Genomic DNA, 13,123 nt, shown 5'->3' on the forward strand with positions numbered 1-13,123 from the left:
TGATTAAACCTAAGCTGCTTCAGCCCGGTAAATGTTAGTAATAATATCAAAGTTCTTACATTTTCTTAATAAAAATCAGTAACAATTTCACAGCAAAAAGACACTTGTACCATGACCAGAAGGGAGACTTTTTTTTTAATGATCCTAAAATGCCTTTAACTTGCTTATAAAGTAAACTATCATTCACATGACAGAAGGAAATGTAGTAGAATGTGTAAAACAGGTTTTTCCATCAACATTTTGATCATGTTGATGATTCAGTTGCCAACACTTGCCAAATTTGATGAAGCATGTTAAACTTGGAGGAAGAAGACTATTCGGGGCACTGGCACTTGGGTCTCACTAACACAGGTTAATGAGAGATTGCAAAACAAAACATCTGTCTTTGTGATTGGTGGTATGGAAACCATGTTTTGCTCGAATGCGTTTAGATAGCTGGAAAAGGTGACAAACAGACTCTGCGCTGACAGAAGCAGCAGATGCTGTGAATCCTCCAACGGCCCCTCACTGCCAGATACTAATTAAACCCAGAATAACAGCTCTCAGAAGCTCAGTAAAACACACACTGCCTCCTGCTGTTTAAATACCAGTTGCAGTCTTGATCTCCAGACAAATAAATTCAAAATAATGCTATTGTTCTTTATTTGATATTTCCCTATAGGATTGTTTACAAAATCATGAGCAGTTGTGTTGATATTTGAGAGTAAGCGTCCCTGACAGATTTGTTTGTAATTTTAGATCTCTCACTTTTTGTTTATACAGTATTCAGGCCTGCAGCACTGCAGAGGACATGCACAGACAGCAACAATAACCCAAACCCTTCTCAATTCCCATGACAAACAAGGTGTCATTTCAGTTTCAATCTGCTGTTTCCTTGACATTTACAGACAAATGCACATCAAAGCACATTGTGTCACAGATCTTTCCTTGCCATTGTGTGTAAGTGCCCTTACCTTGGAGTACCTCTCAAAGTGCACTGTGCTCATGTTCAACTCGGATTCTGTATCCAAACACTCCAATGTCACATCCTGTCCTTCCAGAATGGGCTCAGATGGACCGTTTACCTCCAAAGAAGCTGAAGAACAGTAAATAATACAAAAGAATAGTAAGAATAGTAAAACAAAACAATGTCGAATTTACTAGGTTTATAGAATAATGCAACAATTGCATCCATACGGGATACCCAACAGAATTTGTTTAGTATCTCATACGGAGGCAGCTGCTTTTTGTCACTCGTCTGATATTTATAACATAAATCAGCTTATGTGTTTATGTAACTAGCCTATATGTAATATTCCAGAATATGCTCTATTTTTTCTAAACTTCCTGGTCTGTATACTTTGTTTGCACACCAACAGGAACATGAGAAAGCATATTTACATGCTATCTGATGCGCACTGTTGTTCAAACTAAGGTAAAGCATAGTATAAATACAGAAACACAGGTATATGTTTTGCCTTAAAGTCTCACGTGCAATATTAATGAAACCATTCTTATTCTCAAGCAAACATGAACGTGCTTTTGAACAAAAACGGTTTCCTTCAAATGTTGTCTAACTGGATGGTCAAGATAGTGTGCAACAGGTGAGGTGGCAAATTCTTTAACATATCTTCTGCTTAATATGATGCTTTGGGCTCTGTGACTCTGTAACGTTTCGCAAACAGGAAGAATTTCGTTTTCACTTAACTGCAAAAGTACCCTGGATTACCCCTGAAGAATTGATAGTTCAGACTAATTCGATTTTGAGGTGTGCAATTTGGAACGTTTAGATACATTTTCGTTTGTGCAAGCTTTAGTGTAAACGTCAGCCAGAAATACAAGAAAAGGCTAAGTGAAAAATAATGCAATAAAAAACAATTTTAACTTTTTTTTTTTACTTTATAAAATTGTAACATCTTGGCTCTGCCCTAGTTATTTTGTTTTTACAGATATACTGGCAGATTGAGTTTGGTATTATAACATTTATTCTAGGCTGAAACCGTGAAAGGCGTTAAAAATAATAGTTTTGCAAAAACAAGCAAAATGTTATATACCTGTGGATCTTTGGAGAAAGGTGACCGCCACGATTGTGATGAGAATATAGCCTCTCATTTTGAAGGATCTTGACTTCTGCGTTTGAGAGCAAGTTCTGTCGAAATGAAAGTTTGTAAACACAATTTATGAGCGCGGAAGAAGGTGGAGCATGCACGACAATTTACCGTGCTATTGTTCGGTTTGTAACCAGCCTATTTATTACAAAGATACAACTATGCACTAATATAATGTTTCAAATACATTTATTTGTTCTGTCATATTATAAAATTACTTCGAGACAACACTATCTTAAGCCATGGTATCAAAAACATATCTAACACCTCATCCAAATAAGCGTATGCGTCACTTGTATCTAGCCCAATTAGTGTTCAGAAGGTGTGAGTGAAATTGAATGAAAAAGCACTTCCGTTTCTTCTGGCGCCTATCAAGACGTTAAATGTTTTGTTTTGTTTCGTTTTTGTGATCTGCAATAAAGCAATAAATAATGCCAGGACTACTTAAATTTGCCAATGTTGCGGTTACTTCCTCAGAGACCACAATTCCTTTCTAAAAAGTCTATTTTAAGACAGGTGACGCGTTACATTTAGATACTGAAAAAATGTTTGAAATCTTCCATACATTTAAAACTGTTTATTGTAGCCTACCTAAATTTGTCACGACATCCTTGAAGTAATTTTACCTTACCATTCTATCATTTCATAACAAACTGAATGCGTGGCTATTTCAACCGCAGCTGCTGGGTATGATGTTAATTATTGCTGAGAGACTAGGTCTATGTGATTTTTTTACTTTATATGAATAGCTATGGTTAATGGATTCTCTTTGCCTTTCATTTCATTGAGCTGTCGATGTAAACATTTGATACTTTGCATGTAATTTGTATATATATGCATCCCTGTGCAAAGGTTTCTTTGAATAGAAGAAATTATGTGTGAATACCAAAAGGTCATGTTAAGGCTAATACATTTTTAAAAGAAACACTTTACATGCGCGTAAATTGAATCTTCTCTTACCAGCAAAACAACAACAAAAAAAAACCTTGACCCAGGTCACTGCCACTGAACTGGAGGGAAGAAAAATAATAAACATGCAGGTTTTAATTTACTTAGTAGTAGGGCATTAAATAATACATAGCCTAGGAAATTTGAAGAGGGCAGAACAGAAGGTAGGGAAGAATGGAAATTCCCTAGTCTACAGTTCATTGACCTTACAGTAATTTCAGATAATCACAGGTGACTGTAGATGACTCAGCAAAGGTGAATTCTCTAGGAAGTGCAATTATAATTGTAGTTTTGAAATGTATCTGTAGGGGGCTACTTGTTTGTTGTAGACAAAGCTTCATGTCTTATAATGAGAATATGTAACCCCAAGACATGGTTCAAGGGTTCTGGTCTGAAATGAATCACAAATGTTACAGATAAAAGTTAATCAACAAAACAGAATACCCCAGTAAACCAAACTGGTATCACTAGAGTCATAAAGTTGAACATATAAACTCTAAACTCTTAAAATTTTAATTCCAAAAAAGGTACATCAACCTTTATTTTGTTGACGTGTACACAATGCACATATAGACTTGAGCTAAACTCACAGATGTACAAGACGTATCTGAAGCTCTGGGTTGAGAGGTCATTGACCAACAACATTCACAATACTGCATAAGGAGGGTTCACGTATCAACAGTGTAATTTTAAAGATAAAAAATGGACACAAAAATAATGTACAATTCATTTCCCGATAGTGTTGCCAAACTTTAATTCTAAGTGATAATACTTACAGATATCTTTAACAACAACCCTTTGGCCAATTGTAAAAATGGCAGCCACTCACTTCATGCAGTCTTGTGTACTGTCAGTCCCTGCAGAGACCACAAATACAGTAAGCAACACCTGGAACGTACATCAAATATCCTGATAAGGTCATAATATTCATCCCCACACAACAAGCTGAATTTACTTTAAATATGGTAAGAGCATCATTTAATTTAAAAAACACATTAATTCTACAACCACACTCGCATGTGTGATGAATAGTCTCGATGGCCATATTTGACTTTTGAAGCCAGAATCTAAAGATTTTGTCTTTTAGTTTGCATGTGCTTTTCAAGCTTCCATTAAGACAGTCAGGAAGAAGGGCACTGCTACTTCAGCAGAGAACTGTGCTCTATCAATTTCAGGCTTAAAACCTCGAGTTAAAACCTAAGAAACCAATTGGAACCATTTTCATCCATTCTTCAATCCGCTTGTCCTCTGTAGGGATGTGGGGATACTGGGGCCTATCCCAGCATCTTGGGCCACAGGCCGGACAGATGGCCAATCCACCACACATTCACACCTTCAGACAGTTTAGCTGCTCCAATTAACATGTTGCATGACTTTGGATTATGGGGGAAACCAGAGCATCAAGAGGAATCTCACGGCAACACAGAGAGAACATGCAAACTCCACACAGAAAGGCCTCAGGCTCAAACTGGTGACCTTCATGCTGTGAGGCGACAATGCTACCCTCTGAACCACCATGCGGCCCTCCAATCAGCACCTTTTCTTAATGACCCAGTTCATTATCAAAACAGCATCAGAAGTTTGTTAAACTAAACAGAAATATAATAAGCTTTAAAAAAAAAAAAAACTTGCAAAACTGCAAAATACTCCCACATACAAATATACAGTGCTAAAATGTAAAATAAAGCACTTTTCCATTATCAGACTGAATGGCTGTAAGTGATACCAGTTGTGGTACGAGTCGCGTTAAGTACAAAGTACAAATACAAACCATTCCATTTGTGGATTTCTCAGCACATCTATCTAACCGTCCTCAGGCCAGGAGAATCATGCTTGAAGAACTGCTTTAGTGACATGGAGACTCACGAGTTTTGCCAACAAGCCATCTTCTCTTTGCTTTCTGGTAACCTTTCGGCCCGATGGTGGAAAAACTAGCGCAGGTTTGGTAATGTTTATGCACAAATACCTTAATACTGATAGGCAAAGCTACTTATTTAAAGGTGCGGTTTCACAATACAGGTTGTCACAATTTTACTTTTTTAGAGGCACACATCACAGGTAAAAGAATCTTACGTGATCAAAACTAGAATGTTAAGTCTGACGTCACACGCCACCATTTCCTGGTCCAAAAGCTCTATCAGATGCCAAAAGCAAACAACAAATGGTGCCAATATTCAGTACACTCACAGTGTGCTGTAATACTAACAAAAAATCATGATCCTAAGCTTTATCTTCATACCAAAATCTCAGATGGCTAGACAATAAAATAAAATACTGGTGTCCAGCACACTGTGAGCCCGGAGATTGTAGTGTACACTGCACGTTTTTAAAAGCTTAGCTTAAATGTGTGATATAAATTAGACAGCATTCTCAATTAAAGTTTATAGCTTCTTGGACACAAACAATGTTTCTTACATCATGACTTAAGAGTGTGAGGGGACTGATTTCAGCAGGTTTCAAATGGGCTCAACATCTGCTTTAACATTTCATATTAAAGTTGCTTTTATCTTCCCTCTCTTTTGGAGTCAGAAATGTTTGTTGTTTTTGTCTAATCTATAGTTTTGTCTGAGCTGCTCTCTTCCTTTTCTCTCTCTTCTTTAGAGTAGTGCTGCAATGTCTGGTGTCTGTTTCTAGACGGAGCATCTGGAAAACGCTGACCGCAGTCCTCGCAGGCATACGGAAGGGCCTCTTTGTCCCCATCCCCTCTTAACTGCACTTTACTGGGCGGACTCCTCTCTTCCATCTCCCGGAGATGGATCTGGTTGAGACCGGAGGCTTGAATTCTCTGGAAATCTGAAACTGAGGACGATGCAGAGGCAGCCAGACTAGGCCTGCCCACCGAGTTGGGCTCCATCACGATCCCGTGAACCGTGCGGTGATGAAAGCGAATACCAGAACGGTTAGAAAAACTCTTCCCACAGAGGCCGCACATGAAAGGCCTCTCGCCGGTGTGGATGCGAGTGTGGATCTTCAGAGCCCCGGACTGAGTAAAGCACTTCCCACACTGACCGCAGCGGTACGGTTTCTCCCCCGTGTGAATTCGCTGATGCGCTCTCACCCCAGCTAAGTGAGGGAAACCCCTCCCGCAATAAGTACAGGTGTACGGCCTCTCTCCGGTGTGAATTCGCCGGTGAATCTTAAGCGCCCCGGACTGGCTGAAGCTCTTTCCGCAGTCGGTACAGCTGTAGGGCCGGGCACCTGTGTGTACGTTGAGGTGAATGCGCAGATTGCTATGCGAGTTGAACGCACGGCCACACTCGGCGCACAGGAAGCCGCCCACTTTGGATGCATGCTGGGTTCGCTGGTGCTGCAGCAATTGCGATGGCCGAGGGAAAGAAGCATTGCAGTGCATGCATGGGAGCTGCTGCAAGCCCTCCTGTTGCGTGTGGCCCTGCTGATGGCGCAGGAGCTGGGCGCAGGTGGGGAAGGTGCGCTGACAGGACAGGCAAGGAAAGGACGGGAGCGTACATGACGTGCAGGTGGAGAGAGGGCAGTGATGGTGGTGGTGATGGTAGTGGTGATGGGAAACATGTGCCTCTGGGTCCTTTTGTTGGCGTAGAAGTTGGCTACAGGTTTGAAACCCACGGTGGCAGCATAGACACGCAAAGGCCTGAACTGGTGGAACACCGGGGGACTCGGAATTTGCCTGAGGGATTGGGCTATGGGTGCTAGTGCCTTTGTCTTCCTGCTGGGGGTGAGCAGATGTGCTGCTGGGCTCTGTGTTTTCCTCTTCCAGAGAGAGACCCAAACCTAGACACAAGCCCAGGCTGAAAGGAGCAGGGCTGGGTTCTTTGGTCTGCTGCGGTGGGGTGGATTGGGGAGACGAAGGAGGTTGGATCTGTGAGGCTGGGCTGGTTCTGGGTTTCAGGGTGTGGACTGAGGAACTAGAAGGAGATGAGGAAAGAGGGCAGCCAGAACATGTGCAGGCACGATGCTGAACTACAAAAGAGAGAAATGAGAATGCAGAAAATGAGTCAATATAAATCAATGAAGCAGTGAGTAGAAGATAGATAAACATGATAAAACTTAATATTAAACTATTTCCTGGCAGGGTTGGGAACAGAGAACCGGTTGTTATTCAGAAGAAGGTTCTAATCAACCTTTCTGGGTTTATTTTATGATAATGACCTGCTGACTCATAATATTATAATTATTATCTCTTCCTTAATATATATATATTAATATAGAGTTAGGACTGGATTGCATATGGGGTGTCTGATCTGCATTAGAAAGCCTGTGAACTCAACCTCTGCAGCAAGAATAATTTGTTAATGTATTTTAATATATATTAAATTTATAAATGTATTTTTATGTGCAGTATCTGTTCTGCTGAAATCTAAAATAATCTCATCATTTGGCAACAGGCTTCAGAGGCAAGTAGATGCAATAAGTAAATGCTTCTGAAGTACTAAAAGAATTGAAACTGTTACCAGGAATCAATCAATTCTGCATGTTTCCCAATCCTATTTCATGAGAATAAAGGGTATTTATAACACAGCGGTACAGCAACCTTACAGTCTATTTTAATATACTCACCATTGCTTTCATGGTGTCTGAGTTCCCTTTCCCTTTCCTCAGAATGCAGACCAAACTGAACAGCACTTTTCACCCGGCTCTGTCTGGATGGGGTGGACTGGGGAGGATGAGAGACTTTGAGCCAAGCAGAACTCACTGTCTCCTCAGTACGTTGCTCTCTCAGTGGATGTCCAGTGACTGAAGCATTCGCAGCCATAAGGTCACCAATAAAATTCTGCATATCCAGCCATGAGCATGGACCAGCCTGCATTAAATAATATCCATTGTATAATATTAGTTGTAAATACTGTAAAATAAGTTTAATATAAGATAATATAATATATAGTATAATATAATTATAATATATCATATCATGTTTAAATATATGAATGTCACATTGCTGCATATGGGCCATTCCACCGAATGGGTGCCATTTCTGTCCCCAGGACATTATATGTACAATTATGCATGAAAAGTAACTATAAAATATATTTTATTATTAAGCAAAGTGTCCTGCACATTAATCTAACTGTAAATTTAAAATATATCATTTTAAAAAGTTAGTATAAACTACCTAAAACACTGAAAGCATAGCGTTTGTTACATGTCCCCAGTCTCTAACACAACATTTTAACATGAAATATTTAAAATCATTCAGAAGTCATTTTTATTTAGCATTTTTGTACCTCCACATCCCATCTGTGCTTTAAATACATTTATTTCAAAATAAATCTATAATATTTTAGATAAAATACACTTTTTAGTCGTGTCCCCAGGTTTTCACTCAGTCCTGTTACCCTAACACATTCCACCCTCTGAAAAACTGGGAAAATTCCACAATTTTCAACATGATATTGCAACATCTGGATCTTCTAAAGGCAATGAAATGACCTAAAGCATATGGTCCCATTTTCTTTTCTGCATATTTGATGATATTGTAAAGATGACTGGGAGTGTCAATATTAACATACTGTCCTGTTACCTAAATTATTTCTTAGATATTTCTTGTTTATTTTAAAAATACAAATATTTGGTGAAACACTATAATTTGCTGAGTATCCTCATAATATTAGCATGTACTCCATGTGGCTATATTATATGTATTTGCTCATTTAAAATCTCAATCCTGTTACTTTCAGCCCTGTTACTCTTATACTCATATATCCTATACTCATATATAGTAACTAAGTAACAGTAACAGGAGTGAGTAGTGTCATCTGATTTATTAATGTAAATATTAGGCTACATACATATTAATCTAGATCAATTTGAAAATGCATCTTTTTCTCTACGTTTTGGCCTTCTCGCCACACTGAGACAACGTTTTTGCCCAGAGAAAACTTGTGGTTGTTCCTGCATTGTTGTTTTATATTACATTCCTGCAAGTATGACAGAAAATGTACTTGCAATTTCTGTCCTGTGGCAAGTATGTATTAGACCCATACATGGAGTGGCGTTTTAGTGTGACCTGAGCTGTAAGAAAACAATATCCACAGAAAAACTGAAAAGGCATTTTTTGTTCAGTTTATGGGCCTTTCCTCGAGTTATTAAAAATACAGGTAAAAGATGTGTTAAAAATCAATACAAAGTGTACTCAAACCTATATACACATATAATGGATACTCATTCCTGTTACCCAGTTTCATTCCTGTTACTAAAGTTTTTTCTTAAAAAAAAAAAAGTTAAACCACTATTTTTAAAATTAAGTTTGGTCCATCATTTATCCCATTGTTTAATAAATTGCATCATAGAAAACTGATAAGCTTTATAATAAGGTTTAAGATAAGGTTCGAGTCGCCTTGTGTCATGACATATTTTTAAACATTCTTTTTTAAAAGACACAAGAGTTTTGGTAACAGGACTGAGAAAAATGCATCCATCTTCCACTTAAAAACCGTGTAAAAAATTAAATAAAGTTACCTGAGATTGACCAGTACAGATTTTGAATAGTTAATTATGTGTATTGCTAGATTCAGTCTTAAAAAAAAGATAAAAAATTTTTTTGGAAGAGTTTTGGAAGCAAATGGCACCCATTCATTGGAATGGATCAAAAGTCACTTTTAAGTCAGACATTTTATTAGATTCTACTTTCGTAGTCACAAAAATGGTTACATTTTAAACACAACAAACAAGTTTTTTTTAAGAAACATTTTTATGCATAATATTATAGACTTTAACTTTTCACATTAAACATACAAAATATTAAATACACATTAATAACCATTAATAAATAAGTGCGCAAGTTAAGGAAAATACAAGAAATTCAATATAAAACTAAAGACTTTAGAAAACCTGCCAACTTTGCATTGTTTAAAAAAAAACAAAAGACTTAAACCTCTTCAAAAAGAACAACAGACGCTAATCTTCCTTCATTTTTAGAAGTACTAGAATTGGTTAAATCTAAGTGCTAAGTAGCTGAGTTCTTGTAGCGCCAGCACTATCAGGCTGATGCCGCAGAGGACCTCAGTGAAACACTCGTCTCTGATGCTGTGGTCACTGCTCTGAGTGCTCGGTGTTGATGAAGTACGTGCTCAGCTGTCCTTTGCCCTTCACGTGGATCGCTCCTCTCAGAGTCACGCTGAAGCCCAGCCTTTGAGCCACCTGCGCCGTCTCCTCTGTCACCTGAAAACACGACAAACAACATGCATCTGAAGTGAGATCACGTGGAGCTGTATTTGTGTACAAGTTGACATTTACACCTGGTGCATGCATCTCAAATGGGTTTCCACTCATGATGCTGCAGGCTCCCACTTTTTTATTCAACTTCAAACATGCTATTTTGTTAATTTGTGACCTTGGACCACAAAACCAGTCATAAGGGTCAATTTTTTTATTTCAATTGAGATACATCATCTGAAAGCTGAATAAATACTCTTTCCATTGATATATGGTTTGTTAAGATCGGACAATATTTGACCGAGATACAACTATTTGAAAATCTGGAATCTGAGGGTGCAAAAAAATCTAAATATTGAGAAAATCATCTTTAAAGTTGTCCAAAATTAAGTTCTTAGCAATGCATATTACTAATCAAAAATTAAGTTTTGATATTACTCCATGTGGCTATATTATATGTATTTGCTCATTTAAAATCTCAATCCTGTTACTTTCAGCCCTGTTACTCTTATACTCATATATCCTATACTCATATATAGTAACTAAGTAACAGTAACAGGAGTGAGTAGTGTCATCTGATTTATTAATGTAAATATTAGGCTACATACATATTAATCTAGATCAATTTGAAAATGCATCTTTTTCTCTACGTTTTGGCCTTCTCGCCACACTGAGACAACGTTTTTGCCCAGAGAAAACTTGTGGTTGTTCCTGCATTGTTGTTTTATATTACATTCCTGCAAGTATGACAGAAAATGTACTTGCAATTTCTGTCCTGTGGCAAGTATGTATTAGACCCATACATGGAATGGCGTTTGAATGTGACCTGCGGTGTAAGAAAACAATGTCCAGAAAAACTGAAAAGGCATTTTTTGTTAAGTTTATGGGCCTTTCCTCAAGTTATTAAAAATACAGGTAAAAGGCATGTAAAAAATCAATACAGAAAATTTCTTCATATTAACATTGGCCTATTTTACTTTTGTTATTATTATTTAATAATAAATTATAATAAATTATATTTTAACACATAAAACGCACCAGCACACGTGTTTGCAATTTCTGTCCTTTGGCAATTATGTATTAGACCCATACATGGAATGGCGTTTGAATGTGACCTGCGGTGTAAGAAAACAATGTCCAGAAAAACTGAAAAGGCATTTTTTGTTAAGTTTATGGGCCTTTCCTCAAGTTATTAAAAATACAGGTAAAAGGCATGTAAAAAATCAATACAGAAAATTTCTTCATATTAACATTGGCCTATTTTACTTTTGTTATTATTATTTAATAATAAATTATAATAAATTATATTTTAACACATAAAACGCACCAGCACACGTGTTTCACTATATCAGTGAGGACATCTCATAGACTTCCATTGTTTTTTTGGTTTAGTTTTTTTATCAGGTTAATGATATTTTATCATTATTATTATTTTCATAACCCGTCCTCTACCCCTACACATAACCCTAACAAAAACCTCTGCAGACCACTAGATTTAAATAGAAACATGACTCTCTCTTTTCTTTTCTTTTTTGTTACCAGTGAGATCAGCTCACTAGTCAATGTTCAACATTAAAATATTTTTTATTTTATTTTTTGGAAGAGGTTTGGAAGCAAATGGCACCCATTCGGTGGAATGGCCCATATGCAGATTTCTTTACACTGGATTAAAATAAATAAATGACTTCAAGCAATGGGATAACGAGGTCATAGAATAAATCGCATCATGAGAAAATGACACCTTTAGGTACGCGTAACAAGATGCCATGATACAAGCGTTAAGCGTACGGTAAGCGATAGCGAGACATCGTACTAAATAGCAAAACATTTCCATCGATCCGTAGCCTATCGCTGTGCTGTTACATAGCCTACAGGTACGCCAATAAAATGCTTCCATCTGCGTTTTTGTCGCCTTTGGTATTTCTCAAAGCCATGAAACACATTACACGCCCCTTTTAAGGCTACTTCCTCGTGTTTATTTTGGCATGTACTCACTGCGAGTCTGTCTTTGTCCATCTGTGAAGCGCCCTTACATAATCGAGTGTGCAACTCTATGTCTAGGCTAATGTCAGGTTAGGCGTTTCTGTCATTTGGTAAACCGAGAAACGCGGGTTAATCATTGTTGTCTCTTGACTCTTCTGCCCCACTTCTGTTACAGTCTAGAGCTGCTCATAACGCCATTTTCCCCCATCGACAGCAGTGTATTTCCGGGATATGAATCATGTGACTACATCCTAATTTCTTTATACCAATGCTATAGCCTACAGTTATGTACCATAACAACCGACTGTGTCATATCAGATTCATATGATATATGTGTGTGTGTGTGTGTGTGTGTGTGTGTGTGTGTGTGTGTGTGTGTGTGTGTGTGTGACAGAATTCTCCTAAAACTATAGCTACAAAATATTTCCAGATGTGTCACACTCACAAATGGAAATGGTACAGAGGTGACAGACTTTGACACCGCTGACATATCTCTCTGTCATGTCTTTGCCAGTAAATAACATAACAATTGTAATAGACTGAATTATGATCCAATTCAGGGAGTAATGGAGTATACATATATAATTACTATAGAGTATTGTTATATTGGAATTAACTCGTTGTGACAGATGTCCCTTTTTTACATTTGATACCCCGCCCATTAGAAAAGAAAGAAAGAAAGAACATTAAAGGTGCCATAGAATGCATTGATACAATATTTTACATTTGATACATTTGAGACTGAATCTGGGTTCTAACTGGACATCTGTTTATAGGTTACTAGGAAATCTACTATAAACACTATAAAGAAGGTTATGAAAATTGTATCTGGCATATATGTGAATGGTCATGAACAAGAATATGATGCTCATGTTCAGTGTTGGGGAAAGTTACTTTTAAAAGTAATGCATTACAATATTGCGTTACTCCATAAAAAAAGTAACTAATTACGTTACTTAGTTACTTTTTATGGA

The 13,123-nt window shown here is 37.5% G+C and overlaps 2 protein-coding genes across 4 annotated transcripts in view; both read right to left on the minus strand.

Moving 5' to 3' along the window:
- LOC107657658 (vascular endothelial growth factor receptor 3-like) overlaps positions 1-2,766 on the minus strand; it is an 8,936-nt gene extending 6,170 nt beyond the window's left edge. The window contains exons 1-3 of one of the 3 annotated variants that reach the window (XM_016445822.1): positions 2,719-2,766; positions 2,034-2,128; positions 954-1,075 (exon numbers count right to left, since the gene is read on the minus strand). In XM_016445822.1, coding sequence (XP_016301308.1) covers positions 954-1,075; positions 2,034-2,091 — 180 coding nt within the window. In that variant the 5' untranslated portion in view covers positions 2,092-2,128; positions 2,719-2,766. Of the gene's footprint in view, positions 1-953; positions 1,076-2,033; positions 2,129-2,198; positions 2,408-2,678; positions 2,697-2,718 lie in introns of those variants that run through there. The other 2 variants (XM_016445821.1, XM_016445820.1) reach the window with 2 other exon arrangements.
- Positions 2,767-3,577: 811 nt separating this feature from the next.
- LOC107657659 (zinc finger protein 497-like) lies at positions 3,578-12,362 on the minus strand. Its single transcript, XM_016445823.1, has 3 exons — positions 12,162-12,362; positions 7,572-7,815; positions 3,578-6,974 (listed from the first exon to the last, which is right to left on the minus strand). The coding sequence occupies exons 1-3, from the start codon at positions 12,180-12,182 to the stop codon at positions 5,584-5,586; spliced, it is 1,656 nt and encodes a 551-aa protein (XP_016301309.1). The 5' UTR covers positions 12,183-12,362; the 3' UTR covers positions 3,578-5,583.
- Positions 12,363-13,123: the final 761 nt, after the last annotated feature.

This window comes from Sinocyclocheilus anshuiensis, unplaced genomic scaffold (assembly GCF_001515605.1).
Source record: "Sinocyclocheilus anshuiensis isolate Anshui unplaced genomic scaffold, SAMN03320099.WGS_v1.1 scaffold43, whole genome shotgun sequence".
Lineage (NCBI taxonomy): Eukaryota > Metazoa > Chordata > Actinopteri > Cypriniformes > Cyprinidae > Sinocyclocheilus > Sinocyclocheilus anshuiensis.

Bases quoted from the DNA above. Each gene is read 5' to 3' on its own strand.
- LOC107657659 (XM_016445823.1), bottom strand. From the start codon at position 12,182: ATGGACAAAGACAGACTCGCA. The intron at 7,816-12,161 runs GTGAGTACATGC...TATTTAATGCAG, and splicing joins TGGACAAAGACAGACTCGCA to GCTGGTCCATGCTCATGGCT. The intron at 6,975-7,571 runs GTGAGTATATTA...TCTCTTTTGTAG, and splicing joins CAGACACCATGAAAGCAATG to TTCAGCATCGTGCCTGCACA.